At 32.9% G+C, this 17501-nt stretch overlaps 1 protein-coding gene across 8 annotated transcripts in view; it reads left to right on the plus strand.

Annotated features, from left to right (window-relative positions):
* The window catches only part of GRIK2 (glutamate ionotropic receptor kainate type subunit 2), a 724338-nt gene that overhangs the window by 287977 nt on the left and 418860 nt on the right, over positions 1-17501 (plus strand). For all 8 annotated transcript variants that reach the window (XR_013534449.1, XM_035296392.3, XM_054254300.2 and 5 more), the window contains 3 exons: positions 596-777; positions 6138-6191; positions 9365-9538. Coding sequence is in view for 7 of the 8 variants with exons in the window: in XM_035296392.3 (XP_035152283.1) it covers positions 596-777; positions 6138-6191; positions 9365-9538 (410 nt within the window). In the remaining variant the exon portion in view is untranslated. The remainder of the gene's footprint in view (positions 1-595; positions 778-6137; positions 6192-9364; positions 9539-17501) is intronic.

Genomic DNA, 17501 nt, shown 5'->3' on the forward strand with positions numbered 1-17501 from the left:
CAAACAAAGCTATGTGTGTACATGTATAAATGCACAGAAAGTGTTATGGAAGAACAGTATTTCAAGCCATTAATAGTGATAACCTGCAGGGGAGTAGGACTGAGGTATAAATAGTGATAACCTGCAGGGGAGTAGGACTTGGGTATAAATAGTGATAACCTGCAGGGGAGTAGGACTGGGGTATAAATAGTGATAACCTGCAGGGGAGTAGGACTGGGAGACTATTTTACTCTATGTCTTTTTATACATTTAAGTTATTTATATTAACTTTTACTCATGTGTTTCTTTCATAACTTGAAAAATGCCTTAAAGAATTTGAGAAATGTTTATTTTAACAAAAACAACAGAGGATATGAAATTCTGTTGAAATAGAAATTTCAACAGTTGCACCATTAAATACATATAATGGTCAAAAAATATGCATTCTTGGCCCTATCAAACTATCTCGTGTTATTTATAATATACATACCTACTATGTACCCACAAAAATTAAAATTAAAAGAAGAAAATCATGCATTGTATTGAGTGTGTTCTGATTCTTTGGCCTACTCTATTTTTTATCTCTAATATTCTTTTTTTCCCATTTTAATTAAAGGTCTCATTCGTTTGCAAGAGCTCATCAAAGCTCCATCAAGATACAATCTTCGACTCAAAATTCGTCAGCTACCTGCTGATACAAAGGATGCAAAACCCTTACTAAAAGAAATGAAAAGAGGCAAGGAGTTTCATGTAATCTTTGATTGTAGCCATGAAATGGCAGCAGGCATTTTAAAACAGGTAACCTTTAAATTACTTAAATTCTTTCTTTCTTTATAAACTTGCACTTAAAATATAATCTTTTAAATAAAAATGTTATTGTTATTCAATCAATTATAACAACATTAATGTAATTTTATGATAGAAAGTCTGACAATTGCTTTTAATTGTCTTCAAAGAAAAGTAATGTAAATATTGATGATTTTCAAAACATGTTGGAGGTTTTGAAGTTATTTTCAAATGACTGCAATTCTGTTGGTTAATGAGATAGCTGATTAATGAGATAGTTATTTCTGTTCTGAAATGAGGGAAGGAACTAAGAGTCAATCACTGAGCAGCTCACTCATTGCAATCAACCAACAGGAAAAAGATGTAATAGATTTACCATTTACCTGGTATCAATTTAAGAGACTTTACATATTTGATCTTATTTTATCATCATTACAACCAAAAGAAGTAGAGACTATCTACTTTATGGCAAAAAAAAACTGAGTCCCAAAATGAGGAAGTAACTTGACCATGTCAGATCATAGAGGGATTGATATCCAACCTAGTGATGTTAACAAGTATTCATTCCAGAATAAAGCATTGCCTGCCAAAAAAAGAAAAAAAGAAAAAAAAATCTATCAAACAAAACAATTTGTAGCTATGAAATCTCTTAGTATTATGTCAGACCTAACAACAAACTGGAAAACAGAAATTATTATCAGTCCATATCTTATAGATGAAGAAACTGAAATTGGTAGTTAAATAGCCAGAACAAGGCCATACACTTACTGTGTAGTGGAGCATAGATTTGAACACAACTTTTTAGATTTTGTTTCTTAAACTCCATTATGCACATTGAGCTCACACCTTGGTAGCTTGGAACTAGTCAGCTGTTTAGAACCCTTTCATGTATAGGATAAAATATTTCTACTGGAGAGTTATGCAGATTCAGATGTCAAGTTATATCCTATTGAATATAAATGCCAATAGTAAATCCCTGTTATAGCATGGTCAATTTATTGAGCAGATGTTTGTCCAGTATTTCAATATAAATGTTGATTTTAACAGTAAAATATTTAATTAGATTTGAAAAATTGCTATAGTTTTATCTTAGGATAATAAAGCATATGAGGATTTTTTGTTTTTTTTGCAACAAATAAAATAATGCACTAAAACTGAAATATAGAGTTAAAACTGATTTATTTTTACATAATTTCCAAACAATTCTTGATCATTTTTAGAATACACAGGCTTGGAAAGGAGACCTTTCCTTTACTCCTAGAGTGAGTTAGCACTGTGCTATTTCAGTGACATAGCTTTGGTCTGCTTTCCCTAGGCTTCAAATAAGTATGTAAATGATCAGTTGTCTTTTCTCTAAAGAACTAACTCTGACTATTTTGCTATCTGGAAGGTAAGAAGCACATCACCTTTAAAAATAGAATTTGCATGCTGCCTTCTACTAGATATATTTATTACTTGTTTTCTTATATGTTCTTTGCAAACATGATTTGTTTGTAAAACAAAAACAGAAATAATAGAATGTTTAATACATATAAGAGAAAAATGTAATTTTAATAGTCAATAGATAAAAAATTTAAAAATGGGTAAAATGAGAATGTGAAAGTTAAGATGAACCCTGAATGACAGTATTATACAGAATGCATCCTCTGAGGTCCTAAACTGGAAGACCACAAATGTGGTGGTATTACTTTTAACTTTCTCTCACATATGAATTTTCCTGTTACTCTAGAAACCAAGAGGAAAGCAAATAGCTTCTAGGAAATTCAGTAGGGACCTATTTTGTGATTTATGAAAATTTTCTAAGATTTCTGAACATTCACTGATGTTGAAACTCCCAAGACATGGTATAGGAATTGAGCAAAAATAGATGAGCTATTCTGGCTTCATTCAAGAATGAATATTTGGACTCTCCATAAAAAGAAATGGCCTTAATTAGTTTATTCTTGTGTGTGTGTTTGTGTAATTTATTTAACTTACTTATTTAAACTGATTGAGCTTTTACTAAATACTGAACAACAGTGAATTTGAAGTTTTCCTGCTAGAAAGCTTTAAAAGTGAGTGGAGCTTAGGGTTGACTAAATTTCCTCTGAGGCAAGTTGAGTACACTAATTGGCATGCATGCCTCCATAGCAGATGATTCTACTGCCATCCAGATTTATCAAAGAAAATACCCTAGGGCAGAGCCAAGATGCTCTGAAGTAAAACCTCACAAGGATATTCTATCACAGGGAAAAAATAGTAATCAAGAACTTCAAAGTTTAGATCAGAGAGTGTGAAATAAAAACTTTTAGCCTGGAAAAAAATATAAAAGAAAATGCTAATAAAATCCTACAGCAGAAAGAAGTAAAATAAAATTAAAAATGAAGAAATGCTTATAGACCCCTTATTATTGTTGACCTTGAGCAATATAATTTCTGGATCTTACCTGAAAAATAAACTGGTTGCAAATTACCTGCCTAGATAACTATGTGTGTTAATTTGTCATATCACATTGTTAACAGGACACCAGCTTAATTTTGGGATCTCTAATAATATTTTGATTTTAGAAAAATTAATCTGTGGTATTTCTTTTAGGAGAGATGATATCACAACTACTTTTATATTGAGACAATTATTATTTATGCATAAAAATATACTGATTTTATTTCCTCTGATGTGTTTGAAGTATGTGTACAATTCATTCAAAAGTAGCTGTAAGACATGCAATAATTAAAAGCAGGTCCAGAGCAAGTTCTTTTTTTTTTAAATCCTACTGGAAATTATTAACTAATCTTTTAAGAGAATATTCCAGTTGTGCACTTTTTTTTTGAGTAAGGTTACAGTGTAGGTACTTAAAAATTGCTACTATTTCTACCTCTAGCTTTTTCTACATCATATATCATGGTATATAACTGATCCTTGTTTTCAAAATCAAAAACTGAGAGAAGATAAATGAAAGCCAGAGTCAGACTGCAAACACCCTTATAGATTTATTCTCAGGGTGATGAAGAAAAAACCTGTAGCCATTGGAAATATATATGTCAGAACTAATTCTCTTTTCCCAATCATCTCCTCAACTCCTCCCCCTACACCAAAGCAGAATTTGATGTACTTGCCTGAGATGTCCATGTTTTCAGATTATCAAGGAAGAAACAGGCAAAAATTTTAGAATACATGGAGTCAAAAGTTGTTCCAAATCTGTGGGAATATGAAATATGCCATTTTAGAAAATGACGTAGATTCCAAACTCCACATTAAAGACCTGGAGTCCATGTTTACTCACTATCTCACTTTGTTGGACAGTTTATTCATTCTTTTCATGTCCTAGTTTTCTCACCTGTAAAATGAACATAATAGTAGAGCTGACTTCTAGGGTTTTTATGAAGCTTAAATATGTAATGAGCTTAGAATAGTATCTGACACATTTTAAGCATTATATAAGTATTATTTTTAGTTATACTTCTGAATCATTATTTCTTTCAATTACCTTTATCTCTATTTCTATACCTACAGAGTTGATAAAGTAAAAAAAAAAAAATGCCAAAGATAATTCTGAGCTGTCACTGAATGGTACTGGAGATAGGGTGCCATCTGAACATGTCCATCAGGAACAATGAATGCCTTCTACAAAGATAATCTTGTAAATGTGTACTTAATAAGGGAAATTCTGTCTTATTCTACTTGAGATGAAAATTTAGTCAGAATATTATTGGTTTATATAATTATTACCCATTCAAGAAATATTATTTGGTAATTTGATACCTCAATTTCCTGTGCTCAATTCTTTGATGCCACCTTTTGTTAACCAATGTTTCTCCCTTTTAAAATATATTTTATACATTCCAAACTTTTTCATAAATATCTATTTCTTCTTAAAGAGCTCATGTTGAAGAACTGCAAATTTGATTCTACCTAACTGGTTAATGCCAACTTATGAGCATAATGCTTTTCTTATTTTTTTTTCAAATTTTAAATTGTTGTTGGTACATAGTAAGTGTACATATTTATTAGGTATATGGGATATTTTGATACAGGCACGCAACGTGCAATAATCACATCAGGGTAAATGGGATATCCACCACCTCAAGCATTTATCCCTGTTTTTGTTTATTTCTTTGTTCTGAGATGAGGTGTTGCTCTGTCCCTGCAGCCTCAACTTCAGGAGCTCACATGACCCTCTCAATTTCAGCCTCTTGAGTAGCTGGGACTAAAGGCACGTGCCACCATGTCTGGCTAATTTATTTCAATTTTTTTTGTAGAGATGTGGTCTAGTTATGTTACTGAGGCTGATCTTGGGCTCAACTAGTCCTCCTGCCTTGGTTTCCTGAAGTCCAGGGATTATAGCTTTGAGACACTGCACCCAGCCAGCATTTATCCTTTATGTTACAAACAATCCATTTACACTCTTTTAGTTATTTTAAAATATACAATTAAATTATTATTGACTATAGCCAACCTGTTGGGTTATCACATACTAGATCTTTCTCCTTCTTTCTATTTTTAATGCCCATTAATTTCCACAGACAGAATGTAGCTGAGGCAGCTACTTCCTAACTGAGTTTTTGAACTTAGTGGCTTGTGAAAGACTATTAGATGAAACTGAGAATAGTTTCCTACTAAGAAGTCTTCATTCAACTAAAAATATGTTGTTTTTTAATTATCCTTGCCAACTGCTGTTCATTGATAAGCAGTTGTTTCAAAACCATTCTCTTATTTTCAGAGAGAAAATGACATGGACATTTGTATCACTGAAAGTTCTAACCCAAAATTCCTTGTTTTAAAATTGACAGTCTAAAACTGATGAGGACTATAGAAGAGTGAAATGAAACATTATAATTTGTGATTTATTAATAACCACAAACACATTTCTTTAATTATATGTACTTTTTAAATAAGAGTGGTGATTTACATTTCCTTCATTAATGCTATGGAAATTTGTCTAAAGTGCCACAACAAATGCTTGTTGGCATTGTGTTTTACAGCAGTTTTCCCCTAATTCAGTAATATTGTTCATTAAAATAAAATGGTGTTCCTCATTAGGGTATATGTAGTGAAGACATTACGAATGTAACAAATTAAGATGTACTAATTTCAGGTTTTTGTCAAATTTAATACCTTCTTTAATGTGTTAAGCCATAGCTTTACAATTGCAAACATCCAACTAATAGCTTTTCTATCTAGAGAATTGCTTCAGAAATTCCTTCAGAAACCACTAATCTTTAACTACTGGGAAAAGATTTAGTTTAACCTAATTGTATGTAATATGAATATTGTAGATTGATTCTTTATCACCTCCTACTATATTTTGTTCTCACTTGTATTACTGACATACTGTCTTTCCTATAATATGTACCTTCAGTAATTTTTTTATTTTACTTTTTTTTATTTCTTAGGCATTAGCTATGGGAATGATGACAGAATACTATCATTATATCTTTACCACTCTGGTAAGTATGATATTTAAACATAATATTCTAGATTTTATTATTAGGACTTTTTCAGATGAAAAATAGGTTGTTTAGTAAGAAGTATTATGACTTATTCCTTTGTAGTTATATTTTAATTTGATAACACCTCCCAAAATTATCAGAGAAAATAACTCTTAATAGAAGCTGATGATTTTGAAATAATGTCATTTTAGATATCAATTCAAAATATTTCATGTCTTATTTTTATGTTGCTTTAGAGAACTTTCAGAACATAATGGATCTTAAAATTAGTTTGCTGAGAAATCAATGCTTTAGAAAAGCACAAATTCAGCCAGGAGTGGCGACTCATGCCTTTAATCCCAGCACTTTGGGAGGCTGAGGCAGGTGGACCACCTGAGGTCAGGAGTTCAAGACCAGCCTGACCAATTTGGGGAAACCCTATCTCTACTAAAAATACAAAAATTAGCGAGGCATGGTGGATGAGCTTGTAGTCTCTGTTGCTGGGGAAGCTGAGACGGGACAATTGCTTGAACCTGGGAGGTGGAGGTTGCAGTGAGCCGAGATCATTCCATGGCTCTCCAGCCTTGGTGAAAGAGCTAGACTCCATCTCAATGAAGAAAAAAAAAGCACTAATTCTTATGTTATCTCAGCTCTATCCACTTTTTGAAAATCTGATTTATTTTCTTCAGAACTGGTTTGTATTTCGAGCTTCAGTTACCACCTTTGTTCAAATGAGGTCTAAATGTTCCATGTAATATTCATGAATTACTGTATACTGCAGAACAATTTTAATTGTTGTGGCATTAGACAATTTCAAAATATTTAAACTTTAATGTCTTCTGAATTGACCACCTTCTGATTATCTTAAAAGTTCCTGCTGCTTTTGTTCACTCCTATATCACCATCAAAATTTTACTGATTTTTCCTTAGTAATGTCTCTAGCATCTATCTTCTCCATTCCCATAACAACCAGTCTAACCAATGTTCTCTCTGTTAACTTGAAATTCTTCTAGTTAGTCTCCTTGCTTCTAGGAGACTTGAAGCTACCAGATCAAATTACTGATATGTAATTGATTTCAATAACTTCCTATGACAACTCTCACCTCCAAAGGAGATTATTCATGCAGTAAGATGTATTTTACTTATAAATACAAAAGGCTCTGCTATATCTGTACATTATTTCCTAGCAGACAACTTTTTGCAGCTTGTAAGAAACTTAGCGGTGGGCAGGTGGAGAGGGAGTGAGAGCATCCCCTTATCAGCAAATTATATTTCAATGCTGTTACAACTCAGCTCCAGCATAAGCATAAGATTTTGAGGAAATCAAAACTATCTCTCAATAGGAAAACAAATGAAACAACTAAATTAAGATACATAGAACTCACAAGCCTATATTTAAAGGCCTTTATACTTTGATCCTAACCAAAATTTCCCATTTCCTTTTGCCGCTATTCTCCTTTTTGAATTCTCTTTTATAACTGAACTGATGTAGATCAGTCTCCTTATTAGGTTTTATGTCTTCTAATTTTTGTGTCTCCACTTACACTTTGAATTCTCTTTATGCCAATCAATAGCCTAGTCATTATTAATGGCAGCTATAGGGGAGCAAAGATTTCTTTTCCTCATGCATCATGAGGTTCAGGCCTGAGATCTCTATAACAAAAGGTAGGTTAACAAGAGAAACGTGTAAAATTTTAATATAAATTTTATGTGACACAGAAGCCATCAGAAATGAAGACTCAAAGAAATTGGAAAATCTGGTTATTTTTATGCTTTGGTTTGAAAAAGAGTAGATCATTACATAGGAAAAAGATTGAACAAAGGGAGGTTATGATCTAATGTTCAGGTTCTTCTTGACCTCCAGGTATAGGGCAGGATCCCTCTGGAACGAGAGTCTTATAAAGCTCCCTTCTCTGGAGGTAGGTCAGAGAATTCTTTTATGGCCCACTTCAGGGGAAAAAGGTGGGACAAGTTCATATAGAGTGATCTTTCTGCTTCTGTGTCTTCTCAATTTCCTATAGCCAAGTACTGTATTTGGGGGTGGCATGTTCTGAACCCCATAACAGCTAAGATCCCATCTGCTCTGTGAAGTTTTTCTTGATCATGAAAATTGAAAGTGACCGGCTTTGCTTCTGACTTCTTTTGGACTTATGATTTCTACTCTTTTACCACTTAGCATACATTGCCATGCATGATTTATTTACTCCTTGAATATATCCTATCTTCTTGGCTAGATTGTAAACATAAAAACAAAACCTAAAGATTCCTTATGTTTTTCATAGCATAGACCACAACTCAGGCCAGTGCCAGCTGCTTTCCACTAAATTGCATTTCTATTATCTCGCCTGTGTAGGTATATAAGTCTGAGGCAAGCTGTTCATAGAACCAATAGCATTAATCTTGCCTTGATTCTCAATATTGTCCATAATATCTGAGAATTAGCTATGCCAACTAGAAAGAGGGCAAAACTCTCACATGCTGCATGTGTTCATGGTGGCATCCATTCCCATGATACCTTTGGCCTCACGTCTCCTGGGAAAGCTAAAGGGCAGAGCAAGAACATTCACTATTTGCAGACTAGAAAGGACAACAGAAAGAAAGTGTTTATTAGGAACTTATGAGACGTGAGATAGAAGAACTGCATTGTTTCTACAACCCAAACCACTACTCTTCTTAACATTTTTTCCACACCTTTCATGTAGTTTCATTACGTAGAAGCCATATTTTGTGACCTAATTTCTAAAACAACAATCAAACAAAGGAACAAACACTGACAAAACAAAATTTTAAAAGTAACAATAACCAGGCAAGGAAGCAAAGCAGGGCAAAGAAAAAATTAAAGTAAACTATGGATACATAAAAAAAGGGTGAATACATAAAATACGGGCAAACTATTCTTAACAGAGAAGAAAGCTATTGCAAGTCTTAGATGTAAGTTATGGAATAGCCCGTTGTTTCACTGGTGTTTTTAGAATAAAATATATACATGGATTTTTACATACAGAGGATATATCTCTGCAATGCCAAAGCATGAGGACAGTCTCTTTGAATCTTAGTGATTTGTGATGTTTAACGTCACTTGACACAATGATGTTAAGTGACCTAAGGAAGGCAAGAATAAGTGACTATTTCAATAATACATGCAGTGAAGATACTTTGTCGATAATAACACAATAACATTTGTCTTTCAGGACCTCTTTGCTCTTGATGTTGAGCCCTACAGATACAGTGGTGTTAATATGACAGGGTTCAGAATATTAAATACAGAAAATACCCAAGTCTCCTCCATCATTGAAAAGTGGTCGATGGAACGATTGCAGGCACCTCCGAAACCCGATTCAGGTTTGCTGGATGGATTTATGACGGTATGAATACCACTTAAAGATCAGTTTGTGTGTTTCTAAATAGAATTGTATACATATTAACTTCTGGGTCCAAACTTTAGTTAATTGTTTGACATTAAAAGCATAATATCAGAACTACAATGCAAATAATTCTATTAACCATTTTCTAAATCAATTTTATATGAAAAATTTATGCTTCCATCCAAGTATCTTAAAGGGCATTACAACTATCAATAGGATACTACAACATAGGAATTTCTATAAAGTTAATTAGTGCCCTACATGGGAAATGAGAGACTGAAAAGAAGACATTAATCTCATAGTTATCCTTCTGACCTCACCTACCAAGTATGAACACTCTTCAACATGATGATTTCTGATATCAGATGTTATGCAAATGACTTACATCAAACAAAATTCTCCCCTGAGCTTACTCATTCTTTAAGGCCAAAGACTAATCAATAATCACATTTGTCATTTTTCAAGTCGCAGTTTAAACCTAGAAACTGCACTAATCCATAAACTATAAAAGAAAAATATATTCTTGTATAACTTTGTTGTTTATGCTAAACAACTTTAGTTATTTATACCAATGCTTACATTGAAAATCTAATGGCAAGAAATACATAATTTTAAGTTTTCTTATACTGTGTACAAAACATATACCCCAACAGGTAAAAATCAATATTATTAGTTTTATTTAAGCTACTATGTCAAAATATTATTTTTAAAATAAGTAATAAATTTAAAAATTATGACTGAGACATTTTATATTCTTTTTTCCTAAGTCTTTGAAAGATGGTATGTATTTGACATCGTGCATATGAATTCAGAGTAGTCACATTTCAGTCATATTTGCTCAGTAATAGCCAAATGTGGCTAGTGGCTACCTTATCAGACCAGGTAAGTATATATCATGTTGTTTTTTTAAATGCCTGATGTTTTCTCATTAAATCAATTATCTACAGACCAAACTATCACTATAATTAAGGAAATAGCTTAGCAGTCGGGTAATATTTACATTTCATAGGTAATTACAACTTGCTTTTAACGAGTATTAGTCTAAATGGATAATTTATTAACAAAAATGTCCTCTATTCTTAAATATGGAAAAGCTTTTTCTATTATGATTGTAATTTTTCCATTAGTTGTTTCAATGGGCTTCAAAGCATATTTTTGATATTGCAGGGATAAAAGGAAAATTTGATTTTTTTCCCCTTAGAAGATTTAGTAATACAAATTGAGTGCCTTTGTAGAGATTATGAAGAAGAAATGGTTAGCCTAAAGGCATCAACTTTCTGATGGAAAGAAAAATACACTTTATGTTTGAGAGAAAAATAACCTACTAGAATTTGAAAATATATCCATATCAATTTTTTAAGAGAAACAATATAAGGGGAATTTTATTCCTTTATGTATAGAGATAGTTGACCAGTTCTTGTAGTTCAGTTTTAACTTACAATATGTTTGAGAATTTTTATTGGTAGAAAAAAACCTAAATAATTTAAAAATGAAAATATTTTTCTTCAAAGTGGAGCCAGATTTAAAATAAAATGCAATCTAGAGAAAATTATACATGTTATATTTTATTACCAATTTAAATATGGTGAATCAAACTTTTGAAACTTAAGACAACGTGATTTTTAATATTACAATGTATACTATCCTTTAAATTGTTGGTATAATCATGGAATATTTTTTTCTGTACTTTTTCTATAATACCTTTCTTACAGTTCTTTGATTTCAGCATAAATATCTTATTTATTTTCAATATTATTATTAAATGGTTTTATAGAAGTAAATCAGTAACTGTTAGGACAATTTTACATTTTTATATATTGACTTCCACAGATAAATAAGTCCAAGGATTAGTGTTCCCCTTTATGTATCAGAATCATAAAAATTCTCCAATTTCACTTGGGTACTCTGTGTGTAGCTATGTGAGTCCCTCTAGGACTTTACACGTTATTCCCTGAAATGAAGTTTATTTCTGGTAACTTATGTAAACTATTGAAAGACAGAAAAGTACAAGGAATAATGTATTAATTTCCAAGGTAGAAGCTCTTAGAAGGAATTAACCTCTACAACATGGAAAAGGAGACAGGGTATTAGGATAATTACAGATTTGGGTTCTATCTTTCTAGCCACGAGTCTATTCCTCTTCTGTCCTGCCCTGTTGAACTGGCAGATGATTTCTTGGGAGGGGGAAGGCTGTTAAAATCAAAATGGATGGATGAAAAAATGTATCTATTAAAAATCCTGGGCATTGTATATAAACCATGGATTTTGCATGATTTAGAAGAATTTTCAATGGAATACTCTTCCCTTTGGTATAGTCCTTAAATCTAAAATAGATATGAGGTTTGTCATTAAAATAAAAGTTTCTTTCAAAATATTGATTTTGTTTTCACAATTCCCTTTTGGAAAATTAATATATTTTAAAATTTTTTTATCATTTAACATTATGCAAAAATACAAAAATTACAAACTATTTTCATTATATAACAGTAATTCTTAATTACAAAATAGCATATGATTATTAAAATAAAAACAATTGAGTTCTATATTAAAATATTACCATATAAGTATTCCTTTTTCTATTTAAAATTGTATTGTAAGCATTTTCACAAGTCATTAAATGTTTAGGAAAAGAATTTAATAGGCCATTTCCACCATGAATATAGTCAGTAAATTAAGAGGATTCTAGTTAGATAAAAAAGAATAAAGAATTATAGCCTGGCATTGTGGTATTGGCAACATTCCCTTAAGTCAATGCATGAGATCTCAGTGTTTATGTATCCCTTGTTCTTTTTTCCCCCTATGGTCCCATAAAAAAATGGGATTATCAGCAAAGTCTCTAGTGCTTAGAGCAAGACCTATTATTATTAGTATCATAATCATTTGCCATTGTATAAGATCATAGTGCTTAGACTTTGACATCCTTTCTTCATGTTTGAGCTATAAAAGGAAACAGTAAATTGGATTCATGAGAGTTTTTCTAGTTGAGTTAGGATTTTAAATGGCTCTTGAGATAACTTCATCAGTTAAATGACCGCTGAATACAAAACCACTTCTCCTGCAATTGTAGTTTCTTTCTCTACAGTCTTGGGTCATTGTATTAAAGATGTTAATGTAGTAATTCATTACAATTTTTAGTTTTACTTGGTATAAACCCAACCAAGAAACCAACTCACACAATACTTCCAAGCCTGATCTAGTCAAGGAGGAAGAAATAAAACTCAACACTCTTCCTTTACACATGAGGATTTTCTTTTAACATGTGATATCCCACTTTTCTCCATTCCTACACAATGCCATCAAGTTAGTGCTCTTTTGTTCCCATCTTTTCATTCTCCTGAAGGTGTGCAAATATCTTTCAGTGAGCATTATTACTGTTCTTTACTTGACAATCAGATAACATCTTCCCCAGTCCTCTGCCCAGATATTGTCTCTTTATACTTACTAAAAGATGAAAATTCACTTTTGAACCAGTGTCAGTCAGAGCCTGACAATGGTGATACTTATAATTGATTTATTGAGTTTACAGCAATTTCATGTCAAGACAATCAAATCAGATACAAACACCTCAAGGTACATTTTAAACCATCTTGCATTATCCCAGAAATCCTTCTCAGTGATTCCAGTATACATATACATATTAATACCACCATATCTGTAATCCATCCAGTAGCTTAGTAATTATCAATATCATTTTTCTTGTGCTGATGTATAAATTTATTACACAAATCAATAATAACCATATTGGTTGACTATACCATTTGGATTTCTATAGGGATATTATTGTTTTAGAAGTTTAAACCCTGAATACCAACTGCTCTCTCCATTTCCATTCTCCTCAAAAATCATTAAGCACTGTCAATTTTACTGTATCAGTATTTTTCTTAACTACATTCATCTTTTCAACCCAGAGCTTTATCTTAGTTATGATCTTTCCCCTGGTTGTTGTAATAGTTTCCTCATTGAAATCCTACTCCTAATGTCTCTCTCCTACATTCACCTTTTTTTTAGTATGATTTTTTCAGAACTTTACTCATGGCTTCTCATCACTTACTAGGGGTAATTTGAGCTCATTTGCCAAACCTAAAACACCTTCTGTGACTGGCTCTTTCCAACTTGTCCTGCCTCATATTTGCTTAATCCCTGTTCCTCCAAGCTAGCCCCTCATCTCACCTTTGATGTGTCATTACTTATCATGTATCATCTATTTCAGCAGAGGATACTTCCATTGTTTGAACCACCTATCTTTTTTCTGAATGTTTGGTATATTCTTACTCATACTCTAATTTTCAAGTCTTCTGTTACCTTTTATACTGAATGTACCCTGAGTCTTCCAGATAATTTATGTGTGGTTCATTATATATGCACTTTATGTATAGTTCCATGTTGAAAGTTAACTGTAGTGCTTTAGTTTGTCTTTACATCACTTTCTCATAGACTGTAAGCTCTTACGAAGCAAGAACTAGATATTCTCATCTGAAATCCCTATACCTAGTTTAATGTCTGAAGGAGCTCATACTGAGGGAATGACTGCCTGATTGAATAAATGTATTTGTTAATCAATTTAAATCATATTACATCTATGTTCTAATCACTAGTTCCTCTCATTTCCCCAAATACATTTTGGAGAGCATGTTATTTATCCTCTTGTACTTTATTATCAAGATATCTAATCATTTGGAAGTTGCAGTGAAGCTAGTCTCAACTGTTTTTCAGCTGGAGTCTTACTCTGTCACCCAGGCTGGAGTGCATTGATACCATCTGTGTTCACTGCAACCTCTGCCTCCCCTGTTTGCAGAGATTCTTGTGCTTCAGCCTCCCAAGTAGCTGGGATTACAGGCACGTGCCACCATGTCTAGCTAATTTTTGTATTTTTAGTAAAGATGGGTTTTCACCATGTTGGCCAGGCTTATCTCCAACTCTTGACCTTAGGTGACCTGCCCATCTTGGCCTCCCAAAGTGCTGGGATTACAGGCATGAGCCATCATGCCTGGCCATTAGAAATCCTTTTGATTAAATAGTGAAAGTATAGTGAGTTAGAGGAGTAGTTCTCATTCTTTTTACAAAGGAAGGGAGAATGTTTATGAGAGGTTTGTGTGTGTGTGTGTGTGTGTGTGTGTATGTGTGTGTATTATATTTTAAGTTCTGGGGTACATGTGCAGAACGTGCAGGTTTGTGACATAGGTATACACATGCCATGGTGGTTTGCTGCACCCATCAACCCGTCATCTAACATTAGTTATTTCTCCTAATGTTATCTCTCCCATAGTCCTCCATCCCCCAACAGGCCCCAGTGTGTGATGTTCCCCCAATGTGTCCATGTGTTCTCATTGTTCAACTCCCACTTATGAGTGAGAACATGTGGTGTTGGGTATTCTGTTCCTGTGTTAGTTTGCTGAGAATGATGTTTTCCAGCTTCATCCATGTCCCTGCAAAGGACATGAACTCATCCTTTTTTATGGCTTCATAGTATTCTATGGTGTATACATGGCAGATTTACTTTATCCAGTCTATCATTGATTGGCATTCAGGTAAGTTCCGAGTCTTTGCTATTGTGAATAGTGCTGCAATAAACATGTGTATGTGTCTTTATAGTAGAATAATTTATAATCCTTTGAGTATATACACAGTAATGGGATTGCTGGGTCAAATGGTATTTCTGATTCTAGATCCTTGAGGAATCACCCCACTCTCTTCCACAATAGTGGAACTAATTTACACTCCCACCAACAGTGTAAAAACATTTTTATTTCTCCACATCCTCTCCAGCATCTTTTGTTTCCTGACTTTAATGATCACCCTTCTAACTGGCATAAGATAGTATCTCAATGTGGTTTAGATTTGCATTTCTTTAGTGACCAGTGATGATGAGCTTTTCTTCATATGATTGTTGGCTGCATGTCTTTTTTTGAGAAGTGTCTGTTCATATATTTGCCCACTTTTTTGATGAGGTTGTTTGTTTTTATCTTGTAAATTTGTTTAAGTTTTTTGTAGATTCTGGACATTAGGTCTTTGTCAGATTGATAGATTGCAAAAATTCCCTCCCATTCTGTAGGTCGTCTTCTCACTCTGATGATAGTTTCTTTTGCTGTGCAGAAGCTCTTTATTTTAAAGCCCTCTGAATAATTATTTCTTTATAACAATAGGTCACAGCCGTTAGACTTTATAATTTCCTTTTTTATTTAAGTATCTTAAAGATTGACAACTTGTATATACATCTTACATCAGGAAGTTAGCTCATTCACTAAGGGGACACAAGTAATCATTTGTTACTGTATAAATATTTACTTTTATAGCTGGGTGTGGTGGGGCAGGCCTACAGTCAGCTATTTGGGAGGCTGAGGTAGGAGTATCACTTAAGCCTGGGAAGTTGAGGCTGAAGGGAGCAGTGTTCATCTAACTACAGCCTGAGTGACTAAACCCCAGCCTGGGTGACAAAGAAAGACCCCATCTCAAAAAGAAATACACTTGTAGCTTAGTGCATCTTAGAAGATTAATAGGTACATAAGTAAAAAGTAAAAAAAGTTTTCTAAAAAAACTTTTAGAAAAGGCAATAGAAATAGTACCATAGGGAAATAAAGTCTGAACAGGCAGGCTTTCATTTACTGCTAGAACTGCAAGCCCACCTTTGCTGCTATTTGCTTGTCTTAATTAATTGTAGCTGTTTTTCTTTAATACATTTGAAATGAATATAAATATAAGGATTTGGCAAGTAATGGATCAAAACAATTTGAAATTTTTTGAATCGCTGAAGCATTTTGAAAAACTTGGCTTCATCTTATATTATACTAAATCACATAAATAAAAGAATAAAGAAGCTGGGTGTGGTGTTTCATGCCTGTAATCCCAGTACTTTGGGAGTCCGAGGTGAGCAGATCATGAGGTCAGGAGTTTGAGACAAGCCTGACCAACATGGTAAAACCCCATCTCTACTAAAAATACAAAAATTAGCTGGGCATGGTGGTGCACACCTGTAATCACAGCTACTCAGGAGGCTGAGGCAGGAGAATAACTTAAACCAGGGAGGTAGAGATAACAGTGACCTGAGATCACTGCATTCCAGCCTGGTGACAGAGCGAGACTCTGTCTCAAAAACAAAAAAAAAAAACAATAGCAACATAATGAATTAACTACTGTTTTAAAATCCGTTTTAATACTGTGTGTATTGTATGCAACACACAAGATTTGATGCTAGGCACTCAGAATTTGCTGATGAAGACAATATCTCTATTTTATCAATGTACTAAGGGAATTGACAGAATCAGAATATAGTAATTATTTTTCTGACCACATCTCAATCTTTGTTGGTACAAAAATTATGTTTAAAATGTGGTGTTGATTACGTCTTAATTTTGTATTTTTTTATCTTCTTTCCTGTCTTCCTGATAATTCTTGTTAAAATTTCTTGTTTTCTGTGATTGTTTAAGGTAGCAAGAGACACACATATATTTACCAGGAATTGTACATAACTTCTTAGTATTTTGTCAAAAAATGTGTTAACATTTCACAAAATTTATTAACATAAGTGGTATAACTAACTTTATTTTTGTTGTTACCTCAGAAGAAACATTTTGGGGTCCGTAATATAATAAAATATGGCAAAAATATTTGCATATTTCAGAGTATGTTATGAACTCATAAGTACAACATTTGTTACATTATATGTACTTGATTTAGTGAATGGTAAAAGGACATGGAGCATGGAGCATGAATAACAGAGTGGCACTGTATTTCTTTACTTTCTGTACCTATTAATCTTCTAAGATGCACTAAGCTACAAGTTAAATCTAAATACAAATAATTGAGATGACCTAACAATGTCCATTGTTTTATTAACAGAAAATTTCATCTAATTACCTTTTCTCATTGACAGATTAAATAAGCAGCATTTATCTAAAGTTGATAAAAAGATGGAATTTCTACTTTAAGTAGTTGTATTTTACATGAAAAATGGCAGTTGTGGTGA

Source organism: Callithrix jacchus, chromosome 4 (assembly GCF_049354715.1).
Source record: "Callithrix jacchus isolate 240 chromosome 4, calJac240_pri, whole genome shotgun sequence".
In the NCBI taxonomy this organism is placed as follows: Eukaryota; Metazoa; Chordata; class Mammalia; order Primates; family Cebidae; genus Callithrix; species Callithrix jacchus.